The sequence below is a fragment of the Symphalangus syndactylus genome, chromosome 2 (assembly GCF_028878055.3).
Source record: "Symphalangus syndactylus isolate Jambi chromosome 2, NHGRI_mSymSyn1-v2.1_pri, whole genome shotgun sequence".
In the NCBI taxonomy this organism is placed as follows: domain Eukaryota; kingdom Metazoa; phylum Chordata; class Mammalia; order Primates; family Hylobatidae; genus Symphalangus; species Symphalangus syndactylus.
In genome coordinates, this window is record NC_072424.2 from 49,723,438 (window position 1) to 49,747,634 (window position 24,197).

The 24,197-nt window shown below is 44.5% G+C and overlaps 2 protein-coding genes across 2 annotated transcripts in view; both read left to right on the forward strand.

The window, feature by feature from the left end:
- Positions 1-4,547, forward strand: part of KHDC1L (KH domain containing 1 like) — a 42,884-nt gene extending 38,337 nt beyond the window's left edge. Inside the window, exons 2-4 of the mRNA XM_055256316.2 lie at positions 2,715-2,839; positions 3,796-3,978; positions 4,305-4,547. Coding sequence (XP_055112291.1) covers positions 2,728-2,839; positions 3,796-3,978; positions 4,305-4,396 — 387 coding nt within the window. The 5' untranslated portion in view covers positions 2,715-2,727 and the 3' untranslated portion in view covers positions 4,397-4,547. The remainder of the gene's footprint in view (positions 1-2,714; positions 2,840-3,795; positions 3,979-4,304) is intronic.
- Positions 4,548-20,510: 15,963 nt separating this feature from the next.
- On the forward strand, positions 20,511-21,505 carry LOC129469560 (KH homology domain-containing protein 1-like). The gene is given in 4 exon segments (XM_055256329.2): positions 20,511-20,631; positions 20,799-20,981; positions 21,305-21,447; positions 21,449-21,505. Coding segments are annotated over 4 exon segments (495 nt in total). The 5' UTR covers positions 20,511-20,519.
- Positions 21,506-24,197: the final 2,692 nt, after the last annotated feature.

Consider the following 24,197-nt stretch of genomic DNA (forward strand, 5'->3'; position numbering starts at 1 on the left):
TTCAGTGACTCCTCAGCCTCCACTCAAGCAATGTTCACACGTTGAACTAGTTGTCCTACTCTCACTGTGATAAATGACACTTATACACCCCATATCCCTTTCACTTTGTGCAACACTAAGGCACTAATTTTTATGTGGATATCAGGTCACCTGATCATTATACAAACTTGTGTAATATGGAGTGAGTTTTAGACTATTTTATTAATAATATTTTTTGATATTTTAAACATGTACTCCTATAGGAAATGATGTTTCTCTGAGAAAAGTATGGACTATTCAGGAGACCTTCCAGGAGAGATGACTGACTCCCTCTTCATCTATACTCTGGGAGCTCCAATTCCAGTAATAGGAATAATGTGACTATCAAAGGTGGTCCAAAATTTGTCTCTGGTCATGGCAGAAATCAATAGATGACACTACTTCTTTTCTGGAGGTCCAGCACCCTAGCTTAAGTTAAAGTTTCATGGTGGTTATGAATGATTTCATAGTTTTTGGTTTCTTCCTGGCCAGCCAAGGACAGCTTTTATTTGGTAGCAAACACTGCAGCACCTCCCTAAAACATTACTGTTGAGGCAGAACAGTTTTGTGGCAAGGTTAAAAGACTACCTGTCTCTCTAGAACAGATTCAGATGGAGTTGGGACATGATTTCACGGTATGGTTTTGAAATCGGCCTTTGTCTTTGCAACCTATTACTAGGACTAATAATCATTTTGTTTCTAGTAATTACCTGCATTTGACTAGTACATCCTGTTCAGTCTTTCTTTTTCTTTTCTTTTTTTTTTTTTTTTTTGAGATGGAGTTTCGCTCTTGCCTCCAAGGCTGGTCTGCAATGGTGTGATCTCGGCTCATTGCAACCTGTGCCTCCTGGGTTCAAGCAATTCTCTTGCCTCAGCCTCCTGAGTAGCTGGCATTACAGGCGCCCACAACCATGCCCAGGTAATTTTTGTATTTTTAGTAGAGACAAGGTTTCACCATGTTGGCCAGGCTGGCCCTGAACTGCTGACCTCAAGTGGTCCATGTGCCTCGGCCTCCCAAAGGGCTGGGATTACAGGCGTGAGCCACAGCACCTGGCCTCCTCTTCAGTCTTAAATGCTACTGTGCAGTCATTATATTTTCACTTGTATATTTGTACAAAATATATACGAGAGACCAAATGTATGTGGATACAGAGAACGTTCTCCCAATAATCTTGTGATCTGTGGACTCCGACAGTGGTGTAGATCTGAACCTCACAGATGAAAGTCCTGATGGCTGACTTTGTCTTTGGTCAAAAGAGGAGGCTGACAAGTGAAAAATCATCCAGGAACTTGCAGTGGGAAGCTCACAGGCCAAGCTGAATCTTCCCTACCAAACACAAGCATCTCCTGCAAAATTTTTTTTTTTTTTTTTTTTTTGAGATGGGGTCTCACTCTGTCACCCAGGCTGGAGTGCAGTGGCATGATCTCGGCTCACTGCAACCTCTGCCTCCCGGCTTTAAGCGATTCTCCTGCTGCAGCCTCCTGAGTAGCTGGGATTACAGGCATGCACAACCAACCACATGCCGGCTAATTTTTTTGTATTTTTGGTAGAGACGGGGTTTCAGCATGTTGGTCAGGCCGGTCTCGAACTCCTGCCCTCCTGATCCTCTCACCTCAGCCTCCCAAAGTGCTAGGATTACAGGTGTGAGCCACCACACCTAGCCAAAAAATATTTGAAGCAGTCAAGATTGCTCAGTGATTGTCACGCAACAAGATATAGAAAGTCTATTCTGTAACTATATTTGAAACCAGAGAGATAACATTCTGCAGTGAAGACCACATTAGTCTCTCAACTTCCTAGATAAATTTACCAGAATAATCATCAAATTGCCCCATTTTAGAGAACTGGCTCCTACTCCTTAAACACGCCTTAGACTGCCCTAGTCAACTCCTACAGTGGGCTCCCTATGACACTATCCTATCAAGTTCATCTTCCTGTGTTGTTTGCTCTCCCTTGACGCAATACACCAAATAAACCCAGTCGTGTTAGAATACTCTGTGTGGTCACTGGGTGGCTGCCAACACCTGTGCAAATCTAGGGAGCCCATTTGGAGCTTCCTGCACCTCCATACCCTCAACCCCCTGCTCCAAAATCCTTTGATTTTTTTTTTTTTTTTTTTTTTTTTTGAGACGGAGTCTTGCTCTGTCCCCCAGGCTGGAGTGCAGTGGCGCAATCTTGGCTCATTGCAAGCTCTGCCTCCCGGGTTCACGCCATTCTCCTGCCTCAGCCTCCTGAGTAGCTGGGACTACAGGCGCCCGCCAACACGCCCGGCTAATTTTTTGTATTTTTAGTAGAGACGGGGTTTCACCGTGTTAGCCAGTATGGTCTCGATCTCCTGACCTCGTGATCCGCCCGCCTCGGCCTCCCAAAGTGCTGGGATTACAGGTTTGAGCCACCGCGCCCGGCCTCCAAAATCCTTTGAATTTAGAGTGAAGAAAAATTTCTGATTCCAGGACATCAGAAAGCCAAGCACTTACCAGATGATTGAGTTTGACTTGAAAGGATTAAGCTCAGAGCAGATAATTACTTGGAATGAATTATCTCCGAAAGACCTCCGGGGATTGGACATCCACCCTAAGGTGGATCAAGGGGCGGGTTGTTTGGATTCCTTATTAAGGACAGAGCCTAGGCCCTTCCTTGCTTTTCCAAGTCTTTTGCCAACCAGTTTGTTAGACTTTCCCCTATTCTGAATCAGGTGGGAGCAGAGCATGGCCGTGGGAACGAGTGCTCTCAGCAAGGAGCCGTGGTGGACCCTGCCCGAAAACTTTCATTCTCCAATGGTGTTCCACATGGAAGAGGACCACGAGGAGCTCATCTTCGGTGAGTGGCCTTTGCCCACGTCCGCTCCTTCATCTGTTCTTTATTTTTATTTTTTTGAGACAGATTCTCGTTCGTGATCTTGGCTCACTGCAACGTCTGCCTTTTGGGTTCAAGTGATTCTCCTGCTTCAGCCTGCAGAGTACCTGGGATTTCAGGCGCCTGCCACCACGCCTAACTAGTTTTTGTATTTTTTTTTTTTTTTTTTTGAGACTTGAGACGGAGTCTTGCTCTGCCGGCCAGGCTGGAGTGCAGTGGCGCGATCTCGGCTCACTGCAAGCTCCGCCTCCCGGGTTCACGCCATTCTCTCACCTCAGCCTCCAGAGTAGCTGGGACTACAGGCGCCCGCCACCACGCCCGGCTGATTTTTTGTATTTTTAGTAGAGATGGGGTTTCACCGTGTGAGCCAGGATGATCTTGATCTCCTGATCTCGTGATCTGCCGGCCTCGGCCTCCCAAAGTGCTGGGAATACAAGCGTGAGCCACCGCGCCCGGCCTCGTGTTTTTGTTTTTGTTTGTTTGTTTGTTTGTTTTTTGATATGGAATCTCTGTCGCCCAGGCCGGAGTGCAGTGGCCTGATCTCCGCTCACTGCAAACTCCGCCTTCCGGGTTCACGCCATTCTCCTGCCGCAGCCTCCCGAGTAGCTGGGACTACAGGTGCCCTCCACCACGCCCGGCTAATTTTTCATATTTTTAGTAGAGACGGGGTTTCACCATGTTAGCCAGGCGTGTGTGGAACTCCTGACCTCAACTGATCTACCTGCCTCGGCCTCCCAAAGTGCTGGGATTACAGGCGTGAGTCACTGCGCCAGGCCAGCCTCCTTCATCCCCTTCTCGATTTTCAATCTTCCCCTCTCCTCCCACCTTCATGAGTCACACATCCCTACCCTCAAGGCCACCTCCTCACTCCCCAAGGACTGGTGGCTGACAGTTTCTCTTCTCACCTCTTGTGCTTACAGGACTTGATGACACATACCTTCGCTGCATTGAGCTGCACAGCCACACCCTTATTCAGCTGGAGAGTAGTTTCACAGCTATGGGCCAGACTCGTGTGACTGTAGTCGGACCACCAATGGCAAAACAGTGGCTGCTGCTCATGTTCCATTGCGTGGGGAGCCAGTACTCCAAGTGTCATGCTCAAGGTAGCTATGCTTGGCTGAACTGTGGAGGTGGAGGGCTTGATGGTGGAGTTCTGGCTGTGTTGTGTGGCATCTTGGATTCTTGAAGAATCCCTTGTGTGGCTGGGAAATCCAGGTGCTTCCCAGAGTCGACTGGGAAGGGAAGGGCTAATTTTTGTGGCATGCGATTGCTCAGGGAGGAGAGGGTAGCAGGGAGGAGTAAATGGGTTACCTTGGAAGACCTGGGCTGGGGTGACATCCTCTCTGGAACCTTCCTGGTGGAGTCTGGGCCTACTAAGGGCCCCAGTGATGGGACTCTGGTTCCTCAGCTCCAGGCAATTCTTTTGCAGGTCTGAAGATGCTAGAGCGTGTCCGAAGCCAGCCCCTGACCAATGATGACCTGGTCACCTCCGTTAGCCTGCCACCGTACACCGGAGACTGATCTCCCCTGGGAAGAGGGGATGAGAGGGGAAGTCTTGGCTTCGCTTTTGGTGAGAAAGACATGAAAAACACCGAAGAAAGTTTGAATTTGTGGCCAGACCTGCCCCTCTCAGGCCTTCTAGGCATGTGTCTGAGGGAAGTCTCCTGAGTGTAAGAAGTGTTATTGGCAAAGCAATCCAATAAAATAAGCTACCTATGATGCAAAGCCTTTGATGTGCTGTCCGCTTTCCTTAGGATGAACTTATTCAGCCCTGAAGGGGATTCTCTTGGCAAGTGCTGAGGTCTGGGCAGGTCCAGCCCAGGGAAGGAGCCAGGCACAGAAGTCGGTGCTTTCAGGAACTGCCCCTCTCAGGTCTGGAGCCTGGTCAGGCTGCTCTGAGTTGAGTGAAAACGGGGGCTTCTGAAAAGGGACCCTCCTAGGATCCCCAGGGTTTTCCTGGACCTTGAAGTGCAGACAAATGGGGAGAATGGAAAGGTGGGCGGAAGGGTCCAGATAGAGATGGAAAGTGTTCCCACCCCAATTGCCTGGTGAAGTAGGCAGCCAGAGAATCTGATGAATATGAGGCAGCCAGCATTGTCCCTGATTGCCCAAGTTTGTGGGTGGGGGTGAGAGTGGAGGGGGTGGTTTTCCGGGAGCAAAGGATTCTTAAGTCCCTCAAGCCATGAATTAAATTGACTAGGAAGGCTTCCTGAATCTCCACTGAAGAACTTTCTCCGATTTCGGAATCTACATCTTTCTGTAGCCAAGATTATGGCAAGCTAAACCTGTCCTCAGTAGAACTCTTCCTCTTCAAATTTGCCTTTTCTCCAGCATTTTGTATCTATAATGAGGCAATTGCAGTACTCTAGGAGAGTGACGATGGTGACTTGGACCAGCGTGGAGTGGTAGATGTGTTAGGAAATGGTTGAATTTGGGACCTATTTTGAAGCCAATAAGATTTGCTAATTACATGGCTTTTACAAGGCCACTTACCAAATATAAGTTAGAAAGGTCGGCCGGGCGCAGTGGCTCACACCTGTAATCCCACGACTTTGGGAGGCTGAGGCGGACGGATCACCTGAGGTCGGGAATTTGAGACCAGCCTGACCAACATGGTCTGACCCAATTTCTACTAAACATACAAAAGTAGCCGGGCATGGTGGCGCATAAGCCTGTAATCCCAGCTACTCAGGAGGCTGCGGCAGGAGCATCCCTTGAACCCGGGTGGCGGAGGTTGCATTGAGCCGAGATCATGCCATTGCACTCCTGTTGGGGTAACAAGAGCAAAGCTACGTCTCAAAAAAAAAAAAGACAACAAAAAACACATAAGTTAGAAAGGTCAAATTCAGAGTGGAAAAACAAGTAGAGAAAATGTTGAAATAAATCAAATTGTAGTGGCTGGGCACTGTGGCTCATCCTTGTAATTCCAGCACTTTGGGAGGCCAAGCGGGGCTCAGGACTTTGAGACCAGCATGGACAACTTGGTGAAAACACGTTTCTCCTCAAAATATAAAAAAATTAGCCAGGTTTCGTGGTGGGCAACTGTCATCCCAGCTGCTGGGAGAGGTGTTTGGGGTGGAAGGATCGCTTGAGCAGGGGAGGCGGAGGTTGCAGTGAGTGGAGCTCTTGCCACTGCACTCCAGCCTGGGTGACAGAAGGAGACCCTGTCTCAAACAACAAAACAAAACAAACAAAATCCTGTAAAGGAGTGAAGCACATTCTACAATACTAGGCATAAGAATGGCTGGGCGTGGTGGCTCATGCCAGTAATTCCAGCACTTTGGGAGGCCAAGGCGGGTGGATCGCCTAGGTCAAGTGTTTGAGACCAGCCTGGCCAACATAGTCAAACCCTGTCTCTACTAAAAATACAAAAATTAGCCAGGCATGGTGGTGGGCACCTGTAATCCCAGCTACTGGGGAGGCTGAAGCAGGAGAATCGCTTGAACCTGGGAGGCAGAGGTTGCAGTGAGCCGAGATTGCACCACTGCACTCCAGCCTGGATGACAAGAGCAAATCTATCTCAAAACAAAAACAAAATCCAGATATTTTAAATTGTCAGTCTGATAGATGAAAAATGTTTCTTAGTGATGTTTAAAATTGCATTTATCTTATTCCAAGTGGCACTGAATATCCCCTTATTGGATTCTCCTATGTCTTTGCTGATACCTTTTCATTCATATGTATAAAGACAATTTATATTGCAGTTTCTGTGACCTGTCTATTTAGGCTGTTGTCCATTAGGTTGTTACTGATTTGTAGTACCACTTGATATATTATGAAAATCAGTGCTTTGTTTGTAAAATGAGCCACAAATACTTCTTTCCAGTTTTTTACATTGTTTTGGTGGAATTTGCCATGTAGATATTTTTAATATCTATGAGATGAATTCATGAATCTTTTTGTATTTATTATCTCTGGATTTTGTTTCATTCTTAGAAATGCCCTCCTCATTCCATGACTATAAAATATTTGGTAGTGGTTTCCTCTGGTATGGTTTGGGCTTGTTTTTTAACATTTAAATATTTGATATTCCTGAGATGTGTTTTGATTTTGGTTGTTAGGTCTGGTTCAAATGGATTTTTAATATTTTATACATATATACTTTTACATCTATTCTTACTGTTTTATTTTTTGGAGACAGGGTCTCACTGTCACCCAGGCTAGAGTGCAGTGGTGTGATCATAGCTCACAGCAGCCTCAAACTTCCGGGCTCAAGTTATTTTCCCACCTCAGCCTCCCAAGTAGCTGGGACTACAGGTGCACGTAACTTCTCCTGTCTAACTTTTTAATTTATTTCATTTTTGTAGAGAAAAGATTTCACCATCTTGCCCAGGCTGATCTCAATCTCCTGGGCTCAAGTGATCCTTGTGCCTCAGCCTCCCAAAGTGTTGGGATTACATGTGTGAACCACTGAACCTGGTCTCAATTGGATTTTTAATAGGTGAATCTGTTTATCCCAATGATTACTCAATTATTGAATGAGTAATCCACCTTTTCCACACTAATCTGAATTGTCTCCTTTATCAAATATTACATTTCTATGCATATATATGGGTTTTTTTTAGTTTTCTATTCTATTTCATTAATTTGCCTTTCTGTTCATGCATCAATAAAACACAGTCTTGTATTTATTGAAGTTTTGTACTACTTAGTACATGGTAGGACTAATCCGTTTTTTTGTCTGCGTTTTGTACAGCTTGTGGTTTAGGAATCATGGATCACATGGCTTACACGGTTTAAAAAATTAAAAGAAGGTTAATATTTGATTATGCATAAAATTATATAAAATTCAATGTGTGCTTATAGAGTTTTTTGAGATAGACCAGTACCTATAATTTATTTATGTATTGCTTCTGACCAGTTTTGCACTGCAATTGCTGAGTGAGTAGTTTTGACAGAGACTGCATGACATGAAACATAAAATATTTACTCTCTGGCCCTTTATAGAAAAAGTTTGCCTGACAATTGCTCTAAATCATCAGGAAGAGGTAATTTACTTTGAATATGTTGTGATACTTGTAAAAAACTTTCCAACAAAATCATTACTTAAGGATATGATTTAGGCAGGGCTGGGTGGCTCACGCATGTAAGCCCAGGACTTTGGGAGGCTCTGGTGGGAAAATTGCTTGACCTCAGGAGGTCAAGACCAGCCAGGGCAACATGGAGAAACCCCATCTCTACAAAAACTACAAAAAATCTAGCTGAGCCTGGTGGGGCATGCCTGTAGTAGTCCCAGCTACTTAGGAGGCTGAGACGTGAGGATCAAATGAGCCTGAGAGGTTGAAGGTCCAGTAAGCTGTGATGATACCACTGCCCTCCAGCCTGGATGAGTGAAGGAGACCCTGTCTAAAAAAAAAAAAAATTTAAAAGGATATGATTTACTTCAATTATTTTTGTCATTGAATTGTGTACTTCCTTGAGGGCAAAATAGCTGAATCTATGGCTTTAGTATAGTTGCAGTTCATTATAATATGAGTTTTCTCATGACGAAAATAAGATGAAAAGACAATGAAGCATTTCTCATTGCTTATGTTATTTTCCAGTGTACATTCAGTGATACTTAAAAATTAAGATGGGACTGAAACTTTCTATGGGTTAGATGTAAATTTTTTTCTGATACATGTTTAGGTTAGCAGGCCAATGATTGGCTTTCTATATTACCGATAATATTTTTCTCCACCTAAAGGTTCTCTGATTCAACATTAAGTCTAGTGTCCTTTAGAATAAATTTTTGACTTTTATTACATTTATTGGACTTGCCCCAGTGTATTTCTTCAGGTTTGATAGAAATATCACCGCAGACTTTCTCATACTAGTTGTATTAATAGGATTTCTCTTCAGCAAGATACACAGTAAGAGAATTCCAAATGAAGGGCTTTGATGTTTAATGTAGAAAGGGTATTTTTCTTTTTTCTCTGTTTATTTATTTATATATTGTTGGCTACAAGATGGAGTGGTAAGGATTTTTCTATAGTATTAGTTTTTTGGTACTCAATAGGCCTGAATGACTGCATACACATTTTGATTATAAATTCTTTGATGCTTAATATGACTTGGAAAGTGCTTATTAATGAAAATAATCAAGACATACTTTGTGCTTCTCAATCTTGAGGTTTTATGTGATAAAACACTTGTTACCTGCAGTTCATTCTCCCTCCTTGGAGAGTGGAACATTGCTGAGCTCAATCAATCAAAATGAGAGAAGTATATAAAAGGGACCAGAACCATGTAGCATGCTTTGAACAGCAAGTAACAGGAAACACTGGTCCAGTTGGATGCTAATAAAGCACTGTATTAGTGCCAATAGCAGGCATTCCAGGCATATTATGCCAAGGGCTCCCTTTCCACCTGTGTTGGCTTCCTCTTCAGGTTGGTAGCAAAATACATGTAGCCGTTTCCAAAATCGTATCCCGTCATAAACACCAGGAGAAAGAAAGAAGATATGTGTCCTTTTTCGTGTCTCTTTTCAGAAATGAGACAACCTCTGCTGGAAGCCTCCTTTAGGTTTTACTTCATTTCAAAACTGGGACATGTGCCATTTCCTAAAGCAATCGCTGGCCAGGGGAATGAGATTATCACGATTAGTCTAAACTAATCACCTGGAGTTAAACTGATGTTAGAAGTTAACGTCCATCAGCACTAAACAGGGTTCTATTTTTCTATGTTTTGACGTCATCTGGGAGTTGAAAAACTACAACTGTGAGCCAGAGATTGACAGAGTGATAGAGCCACTGAATAAGAAACGAATTTATGACCTGGGAACTTGAGAAGCCATGCTAAATGAAACCCATACATTTGAAGCTGCCAAATTCTCATAGATTATCTATTTGTTCAAGTATAAGGAATCTTGAGAAACTCATGTAGGATGCAATCGAAACTATATTTCATTTGAGTGCGTATTTGTTAGCATAGTCCTGCTTTTTAAATGCTGTATCACCAGGGATGGTGGCTCACGCCTGTAATCTCAGCAGTTTGAGAGGCTGTGGATCACTTGAGGCCAGTAGTTCGAGACCAGCATAGACAACATGGTGGATCCAGTATCTACTAAAAATACAAAAGTTATCTGGGTGTGGTGGTGCGTGCCTGTAGTCCCAGCTACTTGGGAGGCTGAGACAGGAGAATCACTTGAACCTGGGAGGTTCACTCCAGCCTGGGCGACAGAATGAGACCCTGTCTCAAATAAGTAAATAAATAAATAAATAAACAAACAAACAAATAAATAAATACTCTACAATGAGGCTGGGTGCAATGCCTCATGCCTGTAATCCTGGTGCTTTGGGAGGCTGAGGCAGGAGGATCACTTGAGTACAGGAGTTTGAGACATCAGTGAGCTATGATTGCGTCACTACTTTCTGGCCTGGGCAATAGGTCAAGACCCTGTCTCTAAACTCAGAACAAAACAAGAAAAACAAAACCAAAAAAACTCTCTACCATCAGAAAATTATTGACACTTTTGGTTTCAGATGTGCCCATCTTGCTGTGAGTCCACATCCAGCAGGGACAGGAAAAGCTAAGAGCATCAGGGCTCCTCTCTTTGCTGCGTGTGTGCACCCTCCCATGAATATATGAAATAAAGATGATTACTTACTCCATGTGTTACACTTGCAAACCTTGCCTTTTTTATTGCTCTAAAATATGAGGTAACCAAGACTCTGCATAACTAGCATTAGACAACTCACTGCACACTATCTCTGATTCTGTGTTTGTGGTCCTATGTGGTACTTAGGATAATATTATTTCCATAATTGTGCATGAATAATTTTTCCAGGGCCACCAGCTGGTCCTAGCTGGCTGCCTTCTCCTCCACCCCTGCTGACTATATAAGTGGTTTGTTATTTTTCAAAGATAATTTTTGTAAAACTTGTGTTTTAGATTTTGGGACACGTGAAGGTTTGTTACATAGGTAAGCTGTGTCATGGGAGTTTGTTGTACAGATTATTTCATTACCCAGGTATTAAGCCCATTATACACTATTTATCTTTCCTGCTTCTTTCCTTTTTCTTACCCTCCACCCTCAAGTAGAACTTAATGTCTGTTGTTTACTTCTTTGCATTCATGAGTTTTTATCATTTGGCTCCCACTGGTAAGTGAGAACATACAATATTTGGCTTTCTCTTCCTGTGTTAGTTTGCTAAGGATAATGGCCTTCAGTCCCATCCATGTTCCTGCAAAAGATATTATCTTGTTCTTTTTTATGGCTGCATAGTATTCCATGGTGTATAGGTACTAAATTTTCTTTATCCAGTCTGTCATTGATGGGCATTTAGGTTGATTCTATGTCTTTGCTATCATGAATAGAGCTGTAATGAACATTCATGTGCATATATTTTTATGGTAGAATGATTTATATTCTTCTGGATAGATATCCAGTAATGGGCTTGCTGGATCAAATGGTACTTCTGCTTTTAGCGGTTTGAGGAATCACCATACTGCTTTCCCAATGGTTGAACTAATTTACACTCCCACCAACAGTGTATAAAACAGTGTATAAGTGTTCCGTTTTTTTTCTGCAATCTCACCGGCATCGGTTATTTTTTGAGGTGTTTTTTTTTTTTTTTTTTTTTTTTTTTGAGACCTAGTCTCGCTGTGTCGCCCAGGCTGGAGTGCAGTGGCGCAATCTCGGCTCACTGCAAGCTCCGCCTCCTGGGTTCACGCCATTCTCCTGCCTCAGCCTCTCCGAGTAGCTGGGACTACAGGCGCCCGCCACTACGCCCGGCTAATTTTTTGTATTTTTAGTAGAGACGGGGTTTCACCGTGGTCTCGATCTCCTGACCTCGTGATTCACCCGCCTCGGCCTCCCAAAGTGCTGGGATTACAAGCTTGAGCCACCGCGCCCGGCCTGAGGTGTTTTTTTTTGAGATGGAGTCTCACTCTGTCACCCAGGCTGGAGTACAATGGTGCGAACTCAGCTACCTGCTACCTCTGCCTTCTGGGTTCAAGCAATTCTCTGCCTCAGCCTACCAAGTAGCTGGGATTACAGGTGCCTGCCATCACGCCCAGACAATTTTTTTGTATTTTTAATAGAGATGGGGTTTCACCATCTTGTCTAGGCTGGTCTTGAACTTCTGACCTCGTGATCCATCTGTCTCAGCCTCCCAAAGTGCTGGGATTACAGGCATGAGCCACCGTGCCTGGCCTTTTGACTTTTTTTTAATAGCCTTGCTGATTGATGTGTGAGATGGCATCTGATTGTGGTTTTCATTTGCATTTCTCTAATTATCAATGATATTGAATTTTTTTTTTTTTCTTTGAGATGGCGTCTCACCCTGTCACCAGGCTGCACTGCAGTGGTGTGATCTCCGCTCCCTGCAACTTCTGCCTCTCGGGTTCAAGCGATTCTCCTGCCTCAGCCTCCTGAGCAGCTGGGACTACAGGCACGTGCCACCAAGCCCAGCTAATTTTTGTATTTTTAGTAGAGACGGAGTTTCACTATGTTGGCCAGGATGGTCTTGATCTCCTGACCTCGTGATCCTCCTGCCTCGGCCTCCCAAAGTGCTGGGATTACAGGTGTGAGCCACCGAGCCTGGCCTGATATTGAGCTTTTGTTCATATGCTTTTTGGCTGCATGTATGTCTTTTTTATTTTTTATTTTTTTGAGATGAAGTCTTGCTCTGTCACCCAGGCTGGAGTGCAGTGGCGCCGTCTTGGGTCACTGCAACCTCTGCCTCCTGGGTTCAAGTAATTCTCCTGCGTCTGCCTCCTGAGTAGCTGGGATTATAGGCATCCGCCACCAAGCCCGGTTTATTTTTGCATTTTTGTTAGAGATGGGGTTTCCCCATGTTGGCCAGCCTTTTCTCAAACTCCTGACCTCGGGTGATCTGCCTGCCTTGGCCTCCCTAAATGTTGCCATTATAGGTGTGAGCTACCGTGCCTGGCCACATGTATGCCTTTTGAAAAGTGTCTACTCATGTCCTTTGTTCACTTTTTAATGGAGTTGTTTTTGTCTTGTAAATTTGTTTAAGTTCCTTATCGGTACTGAATATTAGACCTTTGTCAGATGCTGTGATAGTCAATATTAAGTGTCAACTTGATTGGATTTAAGGATGCAAAGTATTGTTTCTAGGTGTGTCTGTGAGTGTGTTGCCAAAGGAGATAACATTTGAGTCAGTGGACTGGGAAAGGCAGACCCACCCTCAATCTGGGTGGACAACATCTAATCAGCTGCCAGTGCAGCCAGAATAAAAGCAGGCAGAAGAATGTTGAAAGAGTAGATTAGTCTTCTGGCCTACAACTTTCTCCCGTGCTGGATGCTTCCTGCCCTTGAACATCAGACTCCAAGTTCTTCAGCTTTGGGACTCGGACTGGCTTTCTTGCTCCTCAGCTTGCAGACAGCCTATTGTGGAACCTCACCTTGTGATCCTGTGGGTCAATACTCCTTAATAAACTCCCCTTTATATATACATGTATCCTATAGTTCTGTCCCCCAGAGAACCCTGACGAATATAGATGCATAGTTTGCAAATATTTTCTGTAGGTTGTTTACTCTGTTGACAGTTTCTTTTGCTGTGCAGAAGCTCTTAAGTTTAATTAGATCCCACTCATCAATTTTTGCTTTTGTTGCCATTACTTTGGTGTCTTTGTCAAGAAATCTTTGCCCTTTCCTATGTCCAGGATGGTATTCTTAGGTTGTCTTCCGGGGTTTTTATAGTTTTGAGTTTTATATTGAAGTCTTTGATCCATCAAAGATAATTTTCGATGTTGAATCTGATTTTTCTCTTTAAGAGACTGGGTCTCTTTCCCTGGCCGCCCAGGCTGGAGTGCAGTAGCATGATTATAGCCTACTGTAACCTTGAACTTCTAGGTTCAAGCAATCCTCCTGCCACAGCCTCCTGAGTAGCTGGAATTGCAGGTGAGAGCCACCAAGTTGGTGAATCTGATTTTTCCTTAATGCAAGTCGATGAATCTGATTTTTCCTTAACGCTTTAGCACAGAAGTTAAACGGTTGTTAATTTTACCAAATATGATTATCAACATGTACACAAAGCTACCTAGAAGATTAGCTTTCTTAGTAGAAATCCAAGCACCCTGATAATACTGGTGTCACTTATGAATAAATGTTTTGAAACTTAACTTTTTTTTTTGCCTCCCAACATAAAGTCATACAAGGAAACTTCAGGAAATTAATAATTTATTTATAATTTTTTTCTTCAAAAAACCCTTCAAAGTTCAGACACTAACACTGATATGCAATACCAAATAGCTCCACAGGACAGATGGAAACAGGAAAAGTCAGATGATTGGCACTCTCAAAAACAACAGTAATTAAGCAGTTGAAAGAGGATTGGATTGTTGGTTAATATTTGTCCATTTGAAAGAATCAAGTTGGAGATGTAACTTCTTGCAAGAAGGAGATTAAGTCACACTTGATGCTTCCCCTCACTGACCAAGGGACTGGGCTATCTTGTTAACCCTCTCTTTTCAGTTTAATTGCCTTCTGTACTCTAATTTTCTCAGAGTGTACACATACACATGCACACACACATATACATATATATAATATATACATATACATACATTTGTATTATATATATATATATAGATATATATATATTTTTTTTTGAGATGGAGTGTCATTTTGTTGCCCAGGCTGGAGTGCAGTGGCATGATCTCAGGTCACTGCAACCTCCGCCTCCTAGGTCCCAGCAATGCTCCTGCCTCAGCCTCCAGAGTAGCTGGGATTACAGGCGTGCGCCACCACTCTTGGCGACTTTTTTGTATTTTTAGTAGAGACAGTGTTTCACCATGTTGGCCAGGCTGGTCTTGAACTCCTGACCTCAGGTGATCCGCCCAGCTCGACCTCACAAAGTGCTGTGATTACAGGCGTGAGCCACCATGCTCGTTCTCAGAGTGTATATTCTGTCTTATTTTCCCCCCTGGACAGAAGAAATTCTGTTTATTTCACCCCACTTCTTTCCTCTAAGAAAAGGCAATTCTCTCTAGGAGGAAAAAGAAAACCAGGAAGAAGGAGAGAGGAAGGAGGGGGTATAAGGGAAGATGAGAGAGAAAGAGAGAGAGAGAGCGCGAAGTGGAACATCAGATTAAAGTAGAAGACAGAAGAGAGAGGGGAAGGAAAGAGGGAGCCAGAAGGGGGATGCTCCAAGCTCTCAATCTCAGGACTGTGCAAAATGATTTTCCAGGAGATGCACACGTGGTCTCATATTTCTCGCGATAGTCCACCCAGGCTCCCTCCTCAGGTGGTCTGTCTCCCACTAGCAAAACCCAATATAGCCGGTCTCGCTGCCTTGCCTGGAGGGAGGACCAGGACTTGGTGCCAGGTCTGGGTCTACTGCTGTCCCTGCACAGACTCATTTGAGGCATTCACGTTTCTCTCCACTCTGGGGGAACAGCCTGCAACAGGAAATGAGTGTGTGGTGAGTGTTTTTCCAGGGCCACCAGTTGGTCCTAGCTGGCTGCACTACCCTCCCTGACTACAAACACTTCTTTGAGGCAGAGAGCTCCTCTCTCAGCTGAGGGGCCTATGGGTATTACTCAGGAAGCAGCCTCAGGTTGGGGGAACTGCTGTTGCTGCTGCCACAGCTGCAGGAGGAAGAGGTGGAAAGACGCTGGAGGGGTACTCAGTCTGGAATCTGATTTATTTTTGTTTTTAGCTTTTTGTTTTTTTAGACAGGGTCTTACTCCATCACCCAGGCTGGGCCGCAGTAGTGCGATCTCAGCTCACTGCAACCTTTGCTTCCTGGGTTCAAGTGATTCTCACCTCAGCCTCCAGAGTAGGTGGGACTACAGGCGTGGGCCACCATGCTCGGCTACTTTTCGGATTTTTGGTAGAGATGAGGTTTTGCCATGCTACCCAGGGTGGTCTCAAACTCCGCAGCTCAAGCAGGTCAGCTGCCTCGGCCTTCCAAAGTGCTGGGATTACAGGTGTGAACCACCTTGCCTGGCTAGAATTTGATTTTTAAAAACTTTTTTTTGAGGCCGGGCACCGTGGCTCATGCCTGTAATCCCAGCACTTTGGGAGGCTGAGGCGGGTGGATCACCTGAGGTTGGGAGTTTGAGACTAGCCTGGCCAACATGATGAAACCCCGTCTCTATGGAAAATACAAAATTAGCCAGGCTTGATGGCACACACCTGTAATCTCAGCTACTCAGGAGGCTGAGGCAGAATTGCTTGAACCTGGGAGGCAGAGGTTGTGGTGAGCTGAGATCGCACCGTTGCACTCCAGCCTGGGCAACAAGAGCAAAACTCCGTCTCAAAAAAACAAAAACAAAACCCACCAAAAAACTTTTTTTTGAGCCACTTGCCCAAAATCTTAAAATAAAAAATCCTGATGGCTCTGTCTTCAAAATAAATCCCAAATTCATGCATTTCAACTGCTAGTACTCTAGTCTAAAACCTATTTTCTTAATTCTTTTTTTCAAAAATTCAGGCTCAGGCCAGGTGCATTGGCTGGTGTATGTATTCCTAACGCTTTGGGAGTCCGAGGTGGGTGCATCACGTGATGTCAGGAGTTCGAGACCAGCCTGGCCAACATGGTAAACCCCCATCTTTACTAAAAATACAAAACAGCTACTCGGAGAGGCTGAGGCAGGAGAATGGCGTGAACCCGGGAGGCGGAGCTTGCAGTGAGCCGAGATTGTGCCACTGCACTCCAGCCTGGGTGACAGAGCGAGACTCCGTCTCAAAAAAAAAAAAAAAAAAAAAAAAAAATACAAAAATTGGCCAGGCGCGGTGGCTCACACCTGTAATCCCAGCACTTTGGGGGACTGAAATGGGTGGATCACCTGAGGTCAGGAGTTCAAGACCAGCCTGGCTAACATGGCTCATGCCTGTAATCCTAGCACTTTGGAAAGCCAAGGCTGGCAGATCATGAGGTCAGAAGTTCGAGACCAGCCTGGCCAACATGGTGAAACCCCATGTCTACTAAAAATACAAAAATTAGCTGGGCGTGGTGGCATGATCCTGTAATCCCAGCTACTCGGAGGCTGAGGCAGGAAAATCGCTTGAACCTGGGAGGTGGGGGTTGCAGTGAGCCAAGATCAGGACATTGCACTCCAGCCTGAGCAACAAGAGTGAAACTCCATCCCCGTCACCAAAAAAAAAAGAAAAAATACAAAAAGTAGCCAAGTGTGTGCACCTGTAGTCCCAGTTACTTGGAAGGCTGAGGTGCGAGAATTACTTGAGCCCAGGCAGCTGAGGGTACCGTGAGCCGAGATCTTCCACTCCAACTTGGGCAACAGAGCGACTCTGTGTCCAAAAAATTAAAAAAGAAATTAATAAATAAATAAAAATAAAATAAATAAGTAAATAATTAGATGAAATTCAGGCCCAAAGTCTAAAATGTTCAAACTATTAAGATGTCTTTTACTGAATTTCTTGCAGTGACCACTGTTAATAAAAATATTTGCACTTTTAATTTTATTAAAGGAAAAATTAAAGGAATATTCAGTTTTGCTTGACATCGTCTAAATTTTGAGTACTCAAACATACTATGAGTTTTCTTTTGGTTACCAAACTAAGAATAACAAAAAACTGAGAAGTCAAAATCAAAGTTGGATTTTCCTAGGTTAATTATAATAAAATGTGTACTTCTTATTTTTAGATGAAGTCTCACTCTGTCACCCAGGCTGGAGTGCAGTGGCACGATCTCTGCTCGCTGCAACCTCTGCCTCCTGGGTTCAAGCGATTCTCCTGCCTCAGCCTCTGGAGTGGCTGGGATTACAGCCATGCACCACGTGCCTGTCTAATTTTTGTGTTTTTAGTGGAGATGGGGTTTCACCATGTTGGCCAGGCTGGTCTCGAACTCCTGACCTCAAGTGATCCACCCACCTTGGTCTCTCAAAGTGTTGGGATTATAGGCATGAGACACTGCACCTGGCAAATGACATGTACTTCTAAAGTTAAAAAACCCTGTTGTTTATTATAGAGTGATATATAGCTGTTAACACATTGATTTTAAAAAGAAAATTAACCAGCTGGGTGCAGTGGGTCACACCTGTAATCCCAGCACTTTGGGAGGCCGAGGCGGGTGGATCACAAGGTCAGGAGTTCAAGACCAGCCTGGCCAAGATGGTGAAACCCCGTCTGTACTAAAAATACAAAAATTAGCCGGGCACAGTGGCGGGCGCCTGTAATCCCAGCTACTCGGGAGGCTGAGGCAGGAGACTTGCTTGAACCCGGGAAGCAGAGGTTGCAGTGAGCCAAGATAGTGCCACGGCACTCCAGCCTGGGCGACAGAGTGAGACTCCGTCTAAAAAACAAAACAAAACAAAACAAAAACTAATCTTTTTCAATTATTAATTAGTGACATTCATAATGTACTTTATGGGGGTAAAGTCCATGGATATATGTTAGCGGCCTCCTTAACTCTCATGACAACTCTCCTTCTCTTACTTGAGTAGGGTGTGTTTGTGATTATTTGAGCTGTTTTAGGGAACTATTCATGCTTTGTACAGATATTTTGGAATCTCCTTTTTATAATGTTAATGCTTCTTGTTAACGATTCAGGTTTAAAAACATAAAATAGTATTTTTCAAGTATTCTATGCCAGCACAAGATCTAAATTTACCGTTAGTATATGACCTTCTCCCAAAAGTTAAATCAGGCTAGGCGCAGTGGCTCATGCCTGTAATCCCAGCACTTTGGGAGGCCGAAGTGGGTGGATCACGAGGTCAGGAGTTCAAGACCAGCCTAACCAGCATGGTGAAACCCCGTCTCTACTAAAAATACAAAAATTAGCCCAGCATGGTGGCGCATGTCTGTAATCCCAGCTACTCAGGAGGCTGAGGCAGGAGAATCGCTTGAACTCGGGATGCGGAGGTTGCCGTTAGCCGAGATCATGTCATTGCACTCCAGCCTGGGTGACAGAGTGAGACTCTGTCTCAAAAAAAAAAAAAAAAAGATTAAATCAGCTGAAGTGGCCGAATTGATTGTTCTCCTTCACTCAGCAAATAGGAGATTAAAAATGAAATATTTCTGTGTGATGGAGGGGCCTGGCAAAAATAAAAAGCAAATATTTATATAGGTAGTGGATACGCGATTGAATTGTTCCATATCGGAGAACTTTGGAAATGGGGAGGTTTTCTGGCTTCTTCTCGACGTCTCAAATCCACCTGGCTCTCTAGACCAGATTTAGATGGATTTGGGACATGATTTCATGGCCTGGTTTTGAAATCTAGGCCTCTGTCTTTGCAGCCTATTAATAGGATTAATAGTCATTTCTTTCTAGTAATTACTGGTATTGTATTTGACTAGTGCATCCTGTACGGTCTGAAATGCTACTGTGTGGTCATTATATTTTCACTATTATATTTTGCAACAAAATGTACGAGAGAGACCAACTGTTTGCAGATGCAGACAATGTTGTCCCGATAAACTTGTGATCAGTGGATTCTGGCAATGGTGTAGATCTGTACCCCACAGATGAAAGTCTTGACGACGCTGGGCGCGGTGGCTCACGCCTGTAATCCCAGTACTTTGGGAGGCCGAGGCGGGCGGATCACAAGGTCAGGAGATCAAGACCATCCTGGCTAACACAGTGAAACCCCGTCTCTACTAAAAATACAAAAAATTAGCCGGGCGTGGTGGCGGGCGCCTCTAGTCCCAGCAACTCGGGAGGCTGAGGCAGGAGAATGGCGTGAACCTGGGAGGCAGAACTTGGAGTGAGCCGAGATGGTGCCACTGCACTCCAGCCTGGGCGACAGAGCGAGACTCCGTCTCAAAAAAAAAGAAAGTCCTGATGACTGAGTTTGTCTTTGGTCAAAAGGGGAGGATTGATAAGTGAAAAAGCACCTAGGAACTTGCAGTTGCGAGCTGACCAGCAAGTTCGAATCATCCCTACCAAACATAAACATCTCTTGCAAAATATTTTAACCAGTCAAGATTGCTCAGTGATTGTCATGCAACAAGATGTAGAAAGTCCACTCTATGTTTGAAACAAGAGAGATTTGACACTCTGTAATCAAGACCACATTAATCCCCCTACCTCCCAGATAAAGTTACCAGGATAATCACCAAATTGCCCCATTTTCAAAAACTGGTCCCTACTCCCTAAACACTCCTTAGACTCCCCTAGACAACTCCTATAATCGGCTCCCTACGACATGCTTATTTTCCTGTGTTGTTTGCTCTCCCTTGATGCAGCACACCAAACAAACCCAGTCTTGTTGGAATATACTATGTGGTCACTGGGTGGCTGCCAGCACCTGTGCAAATCTAGGGAGCCCATTTGGAGCCTTCTTGCACCTCCCCAGTGAAAAAGAATAGAGAACCCAGAAATAAAGCATCCCTCAACCCTTGCCCTGCCTCCTCATTTGTCTCAGCATCCCTTGATGATCCCTGCCTGAATCAGTTCTTACACTGCTGATTGCAAAATAGTGACTTCACTCCAAAATTCTCTGAATTTAGAGTGAAGAAAATTTTTCATTCCAGGGCATCAGAAAAGCAAGCACTACTCAGATGATTAAGTTTGGCATGAAAGGATTAAGCTCGGAGCAGATAATTACTTGGAAAGAATTATCTTGGGAAGACCTCTGGGGATTGAACATCCACTCTAAGGTGGTTCAAGGGGCGGGTTGTTTTGGGTACCTATATTAAGGACAGAGCCTAGGCCCATCCTCACTTTTTCTAAGTCCTTTGCCAACCAGTTGCTTGGACTTGCCCCTCTTCTGAATCAGGTCAGAGCAGAGCATGGCCGTGGGAACAAGTGCCCTCAGCAAGAAGCCATGGTGGACCCTGCCTGAAAACTTTCATGCTCCAGTGATGTTCCACATGGAAGAGGACCAGGAGGAGCTCATCTTTGGTGAGTGGCCTTTGCCCACATCCCCTCCTTCATCCTTGTCTTCTCCGTTTTCAATCTTTCCCTTCTCTCCTACCTTCATCAGTCACACATCCCTTCCCCCAAGGCCACCTCCCGACTCCCCAAGGGCTGGTGCTTGATAGACCCTCCTTCACCTCTTATGCTCACAGGGCATGGTGACACATACCTTCGCTGCATTAAGGTGCACAGCCACACCCTTATTCAGCTGGAGAGTTGGTTCACAGCTACAGGCCAGACTCGTGTGATTGTAGTCAGACCACATAGGGCAAGGCAGTGGCTGCTGCACATGTTCTATTTTGTGGGGAGCCAGGACTCCTGTCGTCATGATCAAGGTAGTTATCCTTGGCTGAACTGTGGTGGTGGAGGGCTTGATGGTGGAGTTCTGGCTGTGTTGTGTGGCACTTTGGGTTCTTGAAGGATCCCTTGTGTGGCTGGGGAATCCAGGTGGTTCCTAGAGTTCACTGGGAAGGGAAGGGCTCACTTTTGTGGCATCCATTTGCTCAGGGAGTAGAGGGTAGTGGGGAGGTATAAACAGGTTACATTGGAAGTCCTGGCTGGGGTGACATCCTCCCTGCAATGTCCTGGTGGAGTCCAGGCCTGCCAAGGGCCCCAGTAATGGGCTCTGCTTCACCAGCCCTGGGCACTTCTTCTGCAGGCCTCAGGATGCTGGAGCGTGTCCGGAGCCAGCCCCTGACCAACCATGATCTGGTCGCCTCCATTAGTGTGCCACCGTACACCAGAGACCTGTCTTTGACTCCCAGGGTAAGTGGAACTGTCTGTCTTAGCATTCCTCAGCCTTTTCCCTTACCAAGCGATTGGCTGTTAGATATTCTATTTGAGTTCACTCTATTCATAATTAAGGACTGATCTCCCCTGGGAAGTGGGGTTGAGACGAGAAGTCTTGGCTTCGGTTTTGGTGAGAAATACATGAAAGACACTGAAGAAAGTTTGAATTTGTGGCTAAGACCTGTCCCTCTCGGGCCTTCTCGGCATGTGTCTGAGGGAAGTCTCTTGAATGTAAGGAAGTGTTATTGGCAAAGCAATCCAATAAAATAAGCTACCCGTGGTGCAAAGACTTCGATGTGCTGTCATCTTAGGATGAACTTATTCAGCCCTGAATGGGATTCTCTGGGCAAGTGCTGAGGTCTGGGGAGGCCCAGCCCAGGGAAGGAGCCAGGCACAAAAGTCAGTGCTTTCAGGAACTGCCCCTCTCAGGTCTGGAGCCTGGTCAGGCTGCTCTGAGTTGAATGAAAACAAGGGCTTCTAAAAAGGGACCCTCCTAGAAGCCCCAGGGTTTTCCTGGATCTTGAAGTGCAGACAAATGGGGAGAATGGAAAGGTAGGAGGAAGAGTCCAGATGGAGATTCTGAAGTCCCTCAAGCTGTGAATTAATCCATTCCAGAACTTTCTCCCAATGCCAAATCTACATTTGGATCTCTCTAGCCAAGATTATAGCAAGCTAAACCTGTCCTCAGTTGAACTCTTCCCGTTCAAATTTCTTCTTTCTCTGGCAGTCTGTATATCTTATAATAAGCCAATTGCAGTCCTCTAGCACAGAGCAACGATGATGACTTGGACTAGAGTAGAATGGTAGAAGTGTTAGGAAATGATTGAATTTGCTATCTATTTTGAAGCCAACAAGATTTGCTAATTACATAGTTTTTACATGGCCGGTTACCAAATCAAAGTTAGAAAGATCATATTCAGAGTATAAAAACACTTACGAATTTGCTTGAGGAAGAATATAACTAAACTACACTATTCTCAAGGAAAATATCATGTTTACTTTTAAATTTATAACAATAATTGATGGCTCACAAACTAGAGAAAAAACTTATTTTGTAAAAGACATGTGCAAAAAGAGTATTTTCTCTCTCAAGTTTCATACCACAAATGATGAAATTAATATTTTATATTTTAAGGCTATAATTCTCATCTCTAAATCCCAGTCACCAGAGGTTTCTGTGTGGGTACAGCCTAGGTATCATAATGGAGGAGTGAATAGCTCACACACTGGCGTGAGATTACAAGCACTTACATAGTAGCTCTACCAGTAGATGGCTTTACGATCTTCAGCAAGTCACTGATTTCTTAGTGCATTGGTTTTCCCATATAAAATTGAGATAATACTGACTACCTCAGGTGAGCAGCTTTCTTTTGCCTGGATTCTTTCACCATCCTTCTTCTAATAGAACTATTGTTTCATAAAGGCGTAGCCTATCTCCCTAGCTCCAAAAGAGGAATGGTGATTGACATAAGCCAATCAGGCCACACACGTTGTGATTCACTGGTCCAGGAAGGAGCATGTTACCTGTATTAACCTAACCAGGTGTTAGGAAAGGATTTATGCTCTGCACTTGAGTGGAGGGTTTCCTGCCTCCTCCTGTCTCTAGTTAGATGTGATTAAGGAGGTGTGTGGCATTAGTTGCCACTGTTGTCATCTTGTAGACAATAAGAGGAGCCACCAGTAATACACGGCTGAAAAGGAGGACAGCACAGACAGAAATAACCTGGAACTTTGATGATGTCATTGAACAAATTGTGTTCTGCCTGGAGTTAGCCCTACCTCTGTTCTTCCAGTTAGATAAAAATGTCCTTCTATTGAAGGTTGTTTCTTGTGGTAATGTGGTAAGGATTACATTTGATGGAAACTGGGAAGCATTTTTTGACACAATATTGGCAGTCACTAAGCCTGGGTTGTTACTCTAAGGCTTGGGATCCAAAGACTGTGTAGGCTGGGCTCTGGCTATGGGTGTGGCATTGGTGGGAAAGAGTAAAGAGAAGTGGGGAGCAGAAATATGGTGTTACAGGGCACAAGGACAGGGGAAGAGTAGATAGTCCTCTTTTTTACTTTGGGGTCTACAGTGAGGTTTGACAGAAGGCAGTCTTTCTGATGAGTGGTCAAAGTCTAGGCATGGGTGTCATCTATGGGGTCTGACTCAGTTGTTTTGGGGTATAGGGAGGAATACAGACCAAGAATGTGAGGTCTGAGTGGGATGGGAGTGGGGCTCTTTAGGTCCTAGTCTTGTAGAAACATGATTACTGGTTATGTGGCATTGATTTCTTCATGGGCCCCTTTGGAAAAGTAACAGATTACTTTATACAGTAAAGACCTTTGGGAAAAGTAACAGATTAAATTTGTGACACAGTGTGAATAAGTCTTGATGACTGCACTTTCCTCTTGACTGCAGAGCCTCTGAAATTAGGGGTTGGAAGTTGTTGAAAGCCAAATAAAAGTCCTGGGGTGAACAAAACACTTTTGTTCATTAACATATTGAGTCCCTACTACATAGTGCTGTGTGAGAAGCTAGAGGTATAATGTGAGTGAGATATCCCTGCCCTTAAGTTGTTTTAATCTGGGGCATCTGGACTCTAGGGAAGACATCTAGAGGTGATGTTCAGGAGGGACATCTGGGCTGGAGATACATGATTGGGTGGGATCATTCTGCACTAGTAGTTGAAATCTTAAGTGAGACCACCTGGGGAGAGCATGGAGCTTGAGGGAGAAAAGGGAAGAGGCTGATGGAATCCATGGGAACACCTACAGTT